General features: G+C 41.0%; 1 protein-coding gene across 1 annotated transcript in view; it reads right to left on the bottom strand.

Annotated features, from left to right (window-relative positions):
- Window positions 1-4774, bottom strand: part of apln (apelin) — a 32871-nt gene extending 28097 nt beyond the window's left edge. The window contains exon 1 of the mRNA XM_014982770.2: window positions 4371-4774. Coding sequence (XP_014838256.1) covers window positions 4371-4437 — 67 coding nt within the window. The 5' untranslated portion in view covers window positions 4438-4774. The remainder of the gene's footprint in view (window positions 1-4370) is intronic.
- Between the last annotated feature and the right edge of the window lie 8295 nt (window positions 4775-13069).

The raw sequence follows: 13069 nt of genomic DNA, 5'->3' as shown, positions 1-13069 counted from the left end.
ACAATTTCATGGTTTTAACACAACAATTTAAAACTAGAAAGCTTTTATAAAGGGATTGTTTTTATTGAAAACATAAAAGAGACAGTAATTTTGGAGCTAATGTAGCGTACAGAGTATTAGGATGATAAGATTTAATGTGTTTATAGTAACTGAATCTTAAGAAAACAGCCATATATTCTCCTTTTACCTACTGAGTAGCTTTTTATGGACGTTGCCGACCATAAATACCAGAGATGTTTGTTTTTTCTTTTAGTTGTTGATATATTTATACTGTTTTTGTTGATTCTTGTCCTTTTATGCTGAAATAGTTTCTTCCATCAGTCATTGTTTGTTTGTTTGTTTTGGTTTCTGGAAGGAAAACTGGAGCTTCAGATAAATTACCTGTTGGGTTTCATAAAGTTGTTGATCCAAATATAGATTAAATTACCTCGACTAAACAGTTTGTTTTTGTGTTTTCTTTTCAGCAACATAGATCTTACTTTGAATCAATAAATCATGAATATTCATGAGAAAGTGCCAGTTCCACTAGCAGATTATTTCACTTATAACATGGAAAAATGTTTTTTTTTAAGCCAGAAGAGTTGGAACTTTTTTAAAATCAAAATTAAAGAATTATTTCCATAAAACAAGCTGTATACAGCCATTTAAAATGACCAGTTTATCTGATTTTACTCTTTATAGGTAAATGTTTGTGTGTAAAATGAACATTTTTTATTCTATGGACTTTTGACAACATGTCTGAAATTCAAAGCAAAAATTTAGTTTTTATTTGCAGGAAAGATGCAGCACTTTCAGACCTCAAATAATGCAAAGATCAAAGTTAAAATTTATTTAGAAACGACAATACTAATGTTTTAACTCAGAAATCAATACTTGGTGGAAAAACCAGGAGGTTTTCACTGCAGTGGGTCCAGAGCTGTTTGTAAGTTAATTAATGTTCATTTTGTCTTATTTCAAGTGTACTAAGATATTTGCATCAGAAGCTTGACCAATAATACTCAGAAAACTGAGTATTATTGGCACCATAACGTTAAAACCCTTGACACCTTAAACTGATTAAACCATCACAAACGTCTTTGTTACTTAATGCGTCTCTGAGCATCAGAGCAGGCCTGTCCTGTACGGATATGCTGGCGCTACAGAGCCTGCGAGCCTGGACAATACATCAAAGTTTAATGCAGAATAATAGCTGTGCTGACAGCTCTCGTAAAGATGCCCTCTTCCCGAGCAGACGATTTCTCCCTCTGATAATCGCTGTGATCTGGGCGGCGGGTCACCTGCTCTGCTGCTGAACTGCACCTGAGTACATGCATGCATGTCTGAGCTGGTGCTGCTGCTGCTGCAGCTGGTGGTGGTGCTGCTGCTGCAGCTGATGGTTGTTGTTTTTTTTATCTTCTGAAGTCTCCTGGTAAAGACTGACAGGATGTTTCCACGGCAGAGAAAAGTGAAGCTTTGATTTCTTGTAAGAGGCTGTGGCAGACGTGTTTTGTGAATAGGGACTGTTTACATGCCAACCCCGAGACTTTCACAGAGGGAGGAAGAGTGTTCGGCCTCAGGATGAATTATGGATACCACATGTCTAAAGCTGGAGGCCACTCTTCAGCCGGAGTGCTTTTCAAGGATGGGTAATTGAGGTGTGCTGCTAAAAGATGCTAATATTCCACAGAGAAGGCCTCAGAAGCTCATTTAGGATGCTGAATGGGTTTTATAAACAGCTTTAGGTTGTTGAATAAATTGCCTGTTGCACTACAGTTTTTGTTAATATGCATCTGCATCATAAATATAATTACACATGCTCACTTCCGCAGCCCGGGTCACAGAGATCCGGTTCTGTATTTGTTGCATCCGGCACACTTCCCTTTCTTTTAACCAATCTGTTGTTTCTTAGAGCCACAGAGAGAGGGAACGCTCTAAATGTGAAAACCAATTTCCTAAAGGGGACTTATTATGCAAATCTCACATTTTGCACATTTTTATGCTGATACTATACCATTTGAGTCTCTGCTTCTTCTGAAAACAGCCCAAGCACTTAGAGAAAAACACGCAGCCTGTTATTGGCAATAAGTTCATGTTTTTTGGTGTCTGGAAAATGGGTTGTTTCAAAAACCCCCCGAACGTAACGTCACAAATTAGCAGGCACTGCCCGTCACCTAGCAACCCCAGAAATGCTCAGTCCGTTACCTAACAACCTAAGTTAAGCTCCAGCACATTTGACCACTTTTTACGCTGTACAATGGCTGCTGGAAAAGTATTTTGTTGTTGACTTACTATTAAGAAATACCCTTGTAAAACCAGTTACTAGTTCTGGTTTATCCAGAGGCTCTGGACTCTGTTGACCTTTTAATTTTTACACAATCGATATTTGGCCACGACGTGTATAATGCTCCAGTTTGACTCTACGAAGCTTTCCTGGTAACTTCCTGCACTGTAAACAACCATCTTCCACTGCAAGAGAGAGGTGCCGATCCAAACAATGTTGATTCAGTGTTTGGAAACGTGGCCAACATGGACTGATTGGCTTCTTTCACTTCCTCTGGTGCCTTTGATAAAACTACAGGCAGAATTCAATTCAAAACAAAGCAGAAGATCAACGTCATTGTTCACAGCTTCTCTTTCTGTTCTCTGATTGGCTGAATTTCAACCTGGGCAGAGAAATCCTCCTCAGTGGGAGAAAGCCCAGACTGATCTGTGACGTGTGATTAGAATCAAGCGAAGCAGCGCAGGAGGGCAAAGGCCGGGCTAATTCTGAAACCACTTGCTGCATTCTTGGTTGTGCAGGAGGCTCTACTTCTGCTTTTCAAAGATATACTGTTGTACAATTACGCATCTGTTTGCAGCCATTTTCACGTGCAAATTTAAACATTGAGTTGGGGGGGCGTGGCCACCAGCAGCTTGTAGGTGACAAGACGCCCTGAAACAGGAGCTCAAAATAGGCAGAACTGAGCAGATGAAAATGTGAATATCTCATAATGGTTTTGTGCAAAAAAATGTCCTTAACAGGTTTTTTTCATAGACCTACAGCTCCATCCTAACCTGTTCAAGGAAGCATAATAGGTCACCTTTAAGATGAAAGGCTTCACACCCACTGCCTACATGCAGAGTCTCTTCCGACACCTTCCAGCGACGGCGCATACTGTAGCAGAGGCTTGTGCTACGCAGACACACTCGAGCTAGCATCCCTCCCCACACCCATCGGCGCCGCAACACGCTTGCATCCCTGCCTGCCTCCCGTTCACTCCATTTCTCCCTCTTCCTTCTCCTCCTGCCAGCAGAGCCAGCCGGGAGGGGAGCAGAAAAGGTGCAGAAGCAGAAGGACTCGACCGTCGAGAGGGATGAGCTTCCATTAAAAGCCCGAGGCGCAGCCGCCTTGTTTTCCCCCCTCACGTCGTTCGGTGTGGCACGGTGGGGTTTTTCAGGCGTGGAGCATGCTCAGCCACACGCAGGGCGTGAAAAGCGACACTGGCTATGATGCTAGATAATTGCTTCCCATTTCCCTGTGTCCTCAGACAAAAATAGCATGTTGCCGGTGCAGCATGGGAGCTGTGATTGCTGTGGATCGATGCACAAAGTGGACAGCATTTTCCAGGCATAAAGTCTGCACACCACCAAGCTAAATCATGCAAGAAATGCTCTGTATGCCAGCCTGCATAGTGTGGGAAGGCTCCTCAACGTAAACACAGCTTGTGTGTGCGCTTTTGGTTTGGTGACAATCCCAAATATAGTCCAGACATTTACACAGGCCTAAGTGTTGTTTTTTCACACCTCAGTGCTACCTGCATCACATCCGCAGATCGAAACTCACCGCCGAACTCATTCCCTCCCTGAGCCAGCCCCCATCTCCTAACTTCATGTTTTTCTTCCACATAGCGGACATTTCAGGTCCGACGGACGACTCCAGAGGAAAATTGTTTATGTTTAATCATCCTCATCAATGCGTTCAGCAACTACAGGAGGCATGCATGCATCTATAGGTGCTGCACAGCCAGAGGCATGTAAAAACAAACCAAGCTGCAAATAAACCAGATACACCTCGCAGAACATGTGCATTGTAAATCCTATCTTTCATAAGAGCCAAAGCTGGCTCCACACACCGATAAACCGTCTCCAGGTGCTGCAAACATGCATCCAGGTGAAGCAGGGAGGCGAAATGACAAAACCCACATTCAAGTTGAGTGTGAAGAACAACCACTGCAGTGCAGTACTGTACACAACCAGGTGCTGAGATCCTGCCTTTTTAGAGCCCACACCAGGCTAACCATGCTGGGTAACTGATCAACTACAGCTGCCTGCACAAACAGAGGGAGAAATATGAGCAGAAGCAAAAAAAGAGGGAGAGGACGAGCGACGGGGCCGGCCTCTCGCGTACTCACCAGCACCGGCAGGACACAGCAGAGACACCAAGAGCACAATCACCAGCGTCAGGATCTTCACATTCATTTCTGCACTCCCCTCTGGCTCTCCGCTCGTCACTCGCTGATATACTGTAGTGGTGTGTGTGTGTGTGTGTGTGTGAGAGAGAGAGAGAGAGAGTGTGTGTGGATGGGAGGGGGAGAGAGCAGCTGAGCGAGCAGTAAAGGAGAGAGAGAGAGACTGTTTGCCTCTGTGCGTGTGTGTCAGTTTCTAGGAATGTGTGTGTTTGTATATCAGTGTGTGACAGCTCCCTCTCCAAGACTGAAGGCACGTCTTTATCTGAGCGTCTCTCCTTCTGTCAGAGGATCCAATCAAGTTCAGAGGAGCTGGTCCAGGTCTGTCAGCGTGCCGGCGTGCTTGTGAGCCGACTCGGTCATGTGGCTTATGTATCACTGACTCTGTGGGTCACGGACAAGCCCTCCTGCCCCACCATCACCCACCATCTCCACCCCTTTCCTGCAAGCAGGCAAAAGCACGCGGCAGCGGCGGAGGAAACGGGGGGGAAAGGGGCTGGCGCATGCAGGTTTATGATAAAACCCTTGTTGAAAAGGCTTTGAATCAAACGGGATCCAGAAATCTAAACACCAGTTCATGATGGGAGGGAGGGAGATGAAAGAGAGGGAGGTGTGAGATGAGGTTTCCACACTGCAAAAACACAAACTGGTAATAAAACACCAGCTCCACTGGCAGATATTCACTTATTACTAGGACTTTTTCATCAATATTGAGGGATTATCGACTTAAAACAAGCCTCAGTATGTTGCTGAAAAGTTACCTTTAACTTTGTTTTGTCTTATTTCAAGTGTACTAAGATATCAATACTAGAAAATAGACAACAATTCTTGGTAAGATTTTGTTTTTGCAGTGAAGGTGCAAGGTTTGTTTTCCACACTGCAAAAACACAAAACCTTACCAAATATATTTGTCTATTTTCTAGTGCAAATATCTTTGTTTTCTCTTATTTCAAATGTAGTAACTTACAAGTAACTTTTCTCCAAGATGTATAGGCTTGTTTTAAGAAAATAATTCCTTAATGTTATTTTTTTTAAAAAGCACAACTTCCACTGGAAGATTATTTCACTTATATGAAGCACTTTTTCATCAATATTAAACCAAACTCCAAATTCTTGCTGAAAAGTTGTTTATGTGAATTTTGTCTCATTTCAAATGTACTAAGGTATTTTCACTAGAAAATACAAAAAATACTTAGTGAGACTTTGTGTTTTTGCAGTGCAGCTTTTGTGTCTGCACCGTCTTTTCTCCAAGGTGCGCCTCTAAATCATTTCACTGTTTGAAGTTGGTGACACTCCGAGCAACAGCAGGAAAGAACCAATCAGAGCAGCCGACTCCACGGCTCGCAGTGTTTGTTTCAGCCACACCGTGAAGTCATTTGTTTTATTTCGCTACACAGATTATATTCTTTCTGTGAACAAAAGCCGCTGTGAAACCGCACCCTGCGAAATGAGTCTGCTTGTTTCTTATGTCGTGTTTATCGGACAATAAACAGGAAAGGTTGCTGTGAATTGTGAGAAGTACAACTTTCCTTATCGCCTTTGGCCAAAGAAGGCAAAGTTTCTCCCATTTTTCAGAAAGGACTATAAATTTTGTATTGTTTACCATAAGCAGGCAGAGTATGTAAAGGAAACAAAACTCACCCAGTGACATCATGCTAGAGGATTAGGGCCGAGGAAACAAAACACAAGAATTTTAACTATTTTTCTCAGAATTTTGACTATTTTCTCAGAATCAGAATTGTTTAAAATGTTATTGCACAATCAGTCAAATCTAGTCATAAAACTAAAATCTATAAATAAATTTAGGAGAAGCTGTCAGTGATAAATGCAAGTTTATAAATCCTAAACAATTAAGAAACAGTTACTTGCTTATTGATCTGCTGACAACATAATTGACATACACAGAGGAATGTTTGGTTAGTTGTTTGGATTTTGACACATAATTATATGTCTGAGATTATAGTGAGAATAGTGAAAATTTAGGAGAAAAGCCAGAAATATGAGAAAAACCTCAAAATTCTGAGAAAAAAATCAGAATTCTAAGAAAAATTTCAAAATTCTGAAAAAATGTGAATTCTCTGATTACAAATTCTGTGAAAAATGTCAAAATTCTAAAAACAAAAATTCTGAGAAAATGTCAGGATTCTGACAAATTCTGAATCACCCTGAAGTTGAAAGATTTTTCTCCAAAATCACTTAATCAGAGTCCAAACCACAAAGTTAAAAACCCGGCAAAGAATGAAAATAAATAAGACACTTAAGCGACTGATTAATCTAAATTATTTATGTCTAAGTGATGAACTTTTTACATGGGGTCAATTTACTGTGAGTCCAAAGATCCGAGTCCCCAGAGGGCCACAGTGACACATGATGGATGGAGCCCAGAGAAGCAACCCGCCCCCCATGTTGGTCCTCCGCTCAGTCTTTTCTTGTGTGTCGCTAAGCGGACGCTCCGGCGCTGCGGGTCTGAGCGGAGCGGCCCTCTGACCCTCGACTCTGCAGATCCCGCTTCACACAGCTCCGCCATTGTCTTCACAGGACCTCCGGGTCGCAGAGGCCAGCGCGTCTGCCACCCACTTGAGGTCCAACAACGACGCCACCTTCCATTTTTACACGCAGCACTTGAAGCTTTCACTTCTTGTGAAGCAACCCGTCACACCTCCAGGGTGACTGAAAGACCCGCAGACGCTTATCCAAGCCTGACCTTCTTTTAGCGCCGAGATAACCCGACGAAGGACTCCGTTCCCCGCATTTTCTCAGAGGTGCTCACTGATCGCTCACAGAAACGCGGAGTAATTATTTCCAACGGCACATAATGAGCAATACAGGGAGTTACGGCTCCATTACAGACTCATTTGGTAGTCAGGAGTAGTTAATTTAAAATTCATTTCCATGCAACATTCAGAGTCGGTCTCTAAGCGAAGTGCCTGCACTGTTGTTTCACATTAACAGTTAATGTTACAAGTATTCACACCCCTGAACCTCTTCACATTTCTTCATGAAATAATCAAAAGTTGGATTTTATGACACAGAACAACAGAGATGTAAAAAAATGTTAGCTCAATTATTCAGCTTTTTTTCCCCTACTCTCAACTGAAACTTAACCAAATTTTAAAGGAGACCTTTTTTTTTCTTTTTCTCAAAATTCACGTTTTGTAAGCTCTTCTATTTCCATTTGGGTTTCTGCTGCTTCTAAAAACAAACCAAGCACTTAATAAAAGCACCCAGCTGTTTTCTGACAACAAGTTAAGGTTTTTTTAGTGTCTGGAAAATGAGCCGTTTCAAAAACCTGCTGATTGTTAGCCACAACTGATTGGCACTGTTCTGTTACCTAGCAACCCAAGCTGAAGTCCAGCATGTTTGGTCATCTGGTTTTACAGTTGTGTGAGCTGTACAATGGCTGCTGGAAAAGACAAGTGATTTTTTGTTGACTTACCGAAACCACTTACTGCATTATTGTTGGTTGTGCTGGAGGCCCTACTTCTGCTTTTCTGGACATTTGATCAGCTGGCATTAAAACCAGCAGACCAAATGTCCTGGAGCTCCACTGGGGTTGCTAGGCAACAGACTGGGGTTGCTAAGCAACAGGGCAGTGCCTGCTGGTTTGTGAAGTTAGGGATTTTGGAAGGTTTTTGAAATGGCTCATTTTCCAGACACCAAAAAACATAAATTTACTGCCAAAAAACTGGCTTGGTGTTTGTTTTAAAGCGTTTGCATTTTTTTAGAAGCAGCAGAGACTCAAATGTATCTCTAAAAATGGGCAAAGTGGGAAATTTGCATAATAAATCCCTTTAAGAGAATTGCAATGGATCTTAGGTAAAGATTATTTTTCTGCACCAGTTTTGTGGGAGCTGATCACTTGAACAGCCCAACAAGACGTCTTTAGGTTGTGACTGTAACACGACAGAAACGTGAAAAAGGAAATAAATGAATTGTAAAGCAGTCAAATTAAAGCCAGTATCCAGGTCTTGGTCCAGGTGTTCCCAGTGTTATTTTATAGCTGTGGACTGATTAGCTGTTAAAATGTAATACGAACATCGGATAACGGCGGCTGAGTCTTGGTAAAGTTGGCATTGAGGGCTTAAACATTAGCACCCCATTAGCTGTAAGTAGCTCGAAGCAAAGCCTGTAATGAAAACCCAACAGATGGCGTTTCCTGTGTGTGTCGGTGGGGGATTGTGGGATTTTTCACGCTCAGGGATGTGGGGAGATACCTGGCAGTCAGAGGGCAGCAATGCAGCCACATACGTCTCAACACAGGAAACACTTGGCTGTTTACAGGAAGCGTTTGATGGAGGAACGCTGTTCATGTTGGATGCGGTCACTGATGACGACGTTTCCTCATTCCTGAGTTTTTAATAACAGCCAGACATTCCTGAGACGATGGAAAAGGTGTATCTGCATTTTCTGACATTCATGCACAAATCATCAACAGGTGGCCCTTCATTTGTGGATAAAGACGTTTAAAAACAGCAGCATTCACAATAATTGTGTTTCCTGTTTATCATCCTCTTCCAAATAAAGCTAATGAAGTGCGCGGATGTTTGTTTGCGTTTCTGTTGGGTGATTAAATGAACAGTGGCAGGCTAGCAGTGTTGTTGTTTGTCCAAACACTTCCGCATCCGCTTCCATGGGTTTAGCATCCATCAGATACAGCAGCTTTGATTAAAATGGAAAACAAATCAAACATCCGTCTCTACAGGAGGCCGTTTCATCAGCCTGCTGAATCCAGAGTGTCGGATCGAAGCCAAGCCGTCAGCCATGAAACAAAGAAGGTCTGATGTTGTTGGAATATTGCGACGCTTTAAACAAACGCAGCAGCCGCTTTGTCATTAAATGTCAGGAATCAGAGGCCTTTCATGGTGACTTTATCGACGCCAATCCATTTTCTGTAAAGCCTGCAGCAAGACTTTCTCTCTATAAACACGTTTTTAGTAATTTCATGCATGATTCGGGTTCCTCGTGTTAATTAAAAAACAAAGTTGTTTTTTTCCCTGAAAGGTAAGAAACATCATTACATGCATGTTGCACAATGCATAATTAAGTTGAGACATGATTTTAAAGAAGACAGACAGGAAGTCTGTGTGTAAAGTCTGAGACAGGTTTGTGGTTTTTCTCCTCCAAATTCAGACTTTGAACTTTAGACGTCAGCTGTCATTCCTTGGAAATCAAAACGCTCGCGGTCCAGAGAGGAAAGCAATTTTCACAGCTTCAATCACAGAAATTAATGTCTTCCTTTCTACCTGTGAAATTTCTGGCTGAGGTTAAAAAATGTTTAATTATAACATGTTTTATCATCTTGTTCTGCAGAAATGTTTCACCATTTGGGACTGAATGAATTGATGATGCTGACTGACTCATGAACTGTTCCGAGTCTCACAGGGTTCATGTTCTTATAACTAAAATGACTCATGACATTGCTGCATACCTCCGAACAAAATAAACTAACATGGTAAAATCTAAAAGGTGCTAACGTAAAGAAATGACCTGAACACAAAACAGAAACAGGTTTCATAAATAAAAGACTTAAAACTGATTTTGAAAATAAAACCCCAGGCAGAAATGATTATTTAAACACTTTGAAATCACTGAAATCCATTTTATAAGTCAAACTAAAAATGTTTGGTAGATTTTGTTCAACTGGGGTTAAAAGTGGCAACATTTGTTACTTTTCCAGCTGCTGCGATTCACTTTCACACTGACCTGTCAAACGAACTGAAATCCTGTTCCCCTCCTTGCCTGTGGGGGCGCTGCAAACTTATGAAGAAGACATGAGTGCAAACTTTAACTAAAGGCATCAGATATTTGATTTTCGTAAAAAAAATAAAATAAAAAATACTAGTGCTAGACTTCTGTGTTTGTTTTGATTGTATTTACCCAGAATGCCCTGGGCTGTAGTTCACTTCCTGCTTTTAGAACCGTCTCCGGTCTGCTTGTTGTTCAAACTGCACCAGAGTTCACTTAAACTAAAACTAGATCTCGGTTTTTAGAGTTTTTAGTGTTTACTTTTTTTGGTCCAAATGAGTTCGATTAGCATTCACACACCAAACGAACCAAACTTTCCAGAGTTCGACTAAACTGACTGAGCAGAGCTGGTGTGAATTCACCCTAAGAAAACCTGTTTGTTAGGTTTCACATTTTTATGGGAGATACAATAAAAAATACAAAACTAATAAAATGCACGAAGAGCTGTAATAAAAAATTGCTGCTAGTCAAACTAAATCAGTTTTGGGGAAACAATCCTTGGAGCTCAACTTGCTCTTCAGATTCTAAGAACAAAGGAGGAAATGATTGGTGGCGCAGGGCTGAGAGGTCATCAGGGTGAATCTGGGGAGGTTTGGCCCCTAAAACTATCTGCATCGTGTCGGTTTATCTGAGGAGATCAAAGAAGAAACATTTCTTTAGTGATAAATGTTGGGAGATGTTCTCTTCAACAAGAAATGCCTCAGACTCGACTGAAAAATCTGCATGAATTTATTATTCTGACAGAAAACCCTGGTGGTGGCAGTATTATGATGTGGGCCTTCATGACTGCAACAAGTCAATAACTTTAGATGCAGCTTTGACCTGAGTTAAACTACCTCAGTAGTTTGATAATCCGACACGATGAGGAGGAGAATGTTTTCAAACGGAGGTTTTTATTTTCCTTTTGTTAATTGTTTTTGGTTGTATTTTATTTTGGATATTTAAATTGTCTTCCAGTTTTAGTGTTGGGTATTCTTTACACAATTAAAGTTTATCAGTCTTTGAGAGAGAGAATTATCATTCTAATTATCTTATGAAAAAGGATTTAAGTTAAAAACAAATCTTTATGTTAAAACAGAATATTTGATTAAAAATAGAGATTTACTTTATTGCCCCACAGAGGAAAATCCAGGAGCATTAAATTATGCATATTTTAAAAAGTGTTAAAAAACTGATGCATATTTCCAGTCTAATGAATAAAATTTATATTTTTTTGAAGGAAATTTTTGTTTTCAGAGACTATAATCCATTTTATTTATGGTTTCCACTGTAAGTGGCTTTTTATTTTCATTTTACTTATTATTTTCTGTTGTATTTTATTCTAAATATTTAAAACATCTTTCAGTTCCAGTGTGAGGCATTCTTTACAAAATGAAAGAACAAATTTGCATTATTATGCCATTATCAATATATTACTTGAAAATGGTCTCAAAACAATACATATTGTATATACATAATGTAAATATATTACATATTCCGTATTTTCCGCACTATAAGGTACACCTAAAAACCTTCCATTTCCCCAAAAGCCGACTGCGCCTTATAATCCGGTGCGCCTTATATATGGACCAATATTGAGCCACAACAGGTCTAGCATCTACGGTGAGCAGCCGCCGACTTCATTTTCGCCCGTAGAAGAAGAAGCACGCGGTGCATGCTGGGATAGTTGTCAGAACGCTGGTTTGTTAATAAAGTTTGACTGACCTACCTACCGATCATCTAGAATCAGGTTGTCTGCAGGTCATTTAGCACCACGTTCTCCACGAACATGCTGTGCGCGAACGGAGAAGGGTGACCATCGTACGGCCACGCCCCGGCCCAGTCGCAGAAGGCTCTCCTCGCCGACCGGAGTCGGACTGTTTTGTTGACATTCCCTTTAGTGCAGCTCCATCTAGTGGATGCATAACGTAACTCCAGCCTCTACTGTAGCGTCTATTCTATGTGCCTTATAATGCGGTGCGCCTTATATATGAAAAAAGTTTTAAAATAGGCCATAAATTGAAGGTGCGCCTTATAATCCGGTGCGCTTTATAGTGCGTGAAATACGGTATATTGTTTTATATATAGAATAATTAAAAACCAAGAAACTATGCAGAAAAACAGAGATGTATAATACCAACAGAAATGTTATTTAAAATGCATAAAACAGCAAATAACTAAATATCAGCAGAGATGTCAGGGTTAAATGAATTTCACTGAAATGCTTTGTAAAATTATCTCTTTTCCAAATAATCTTTATTTCCTATAAAGTCTGCAGGTTTTCGCAGTTCAGATTTTAAGCTGCTTTATGATCCATTAAAATGTGAGATTGATGCATTTTGCTGTAATCGTCTGTAGTTTCCATCGAACTCGCAGCATGCAGCCCCGCTCTGCGCCCTCATGCCCCAGTCAAGCTCAGCTTCTCCTCAGATATTCAACCATAAATACGGGGAGCCTTTTCAACCTCTGCCTGTCTAATCAGTAGGAAGAATCTGCAGCGGATCGTCTGCAGGTGCCAGGTGATATCAGCGTCTCTGACATCATCACCCTCCATGTTTCACTGCTTACGCTGAAAAGACTAAAACTCCTCCTCTTTACTTTCATATTTGGCATTTGATGTTTTCCAATGAAAGGTAAATTAATGATGCCAATCATGGTTTTACTTTTACGATCCTGTTTGACTTCAATCATCCACCCATCTTTTACTGTAGCAAACGATCAACCAGAGTCAAAACAAGCCAAATCAGCGGGACGTTTCATCCACAGTGGGAAGCCGCAGAAGTTAAAGTTTGAATATGGATGATTTGTTTCCTATGAACGCATTATTTTTTCCCTCAGCCAAGGACTGAGCGTGCTGCAGCTTGGTCCTGATGGAGGAACGTGAACTGACCGATGAGAGATAAGGAAATGTTTTCTGGGGG

Source organism: Poecilia mexicana, unplaced genomic scaffold (genome assembly GCF_051168715.1).
Source record: "Poecilia mexicana isolate PSO_F unplaced genomic scaffold, ASM5116871v1 scaffold_10, whole genome shotgun sequence".
NCBI classification, from domain to species: domain Eukaryota; kingdom Metazoa; phylum Chordata; class Actinopteri; order Cyprinodontiformes; family Poeciliidae; genus Poecilia; species Poecilia mexicana.
This window is presented reverse-complemented; position numbering and strand designations above follow the sequence as displayed.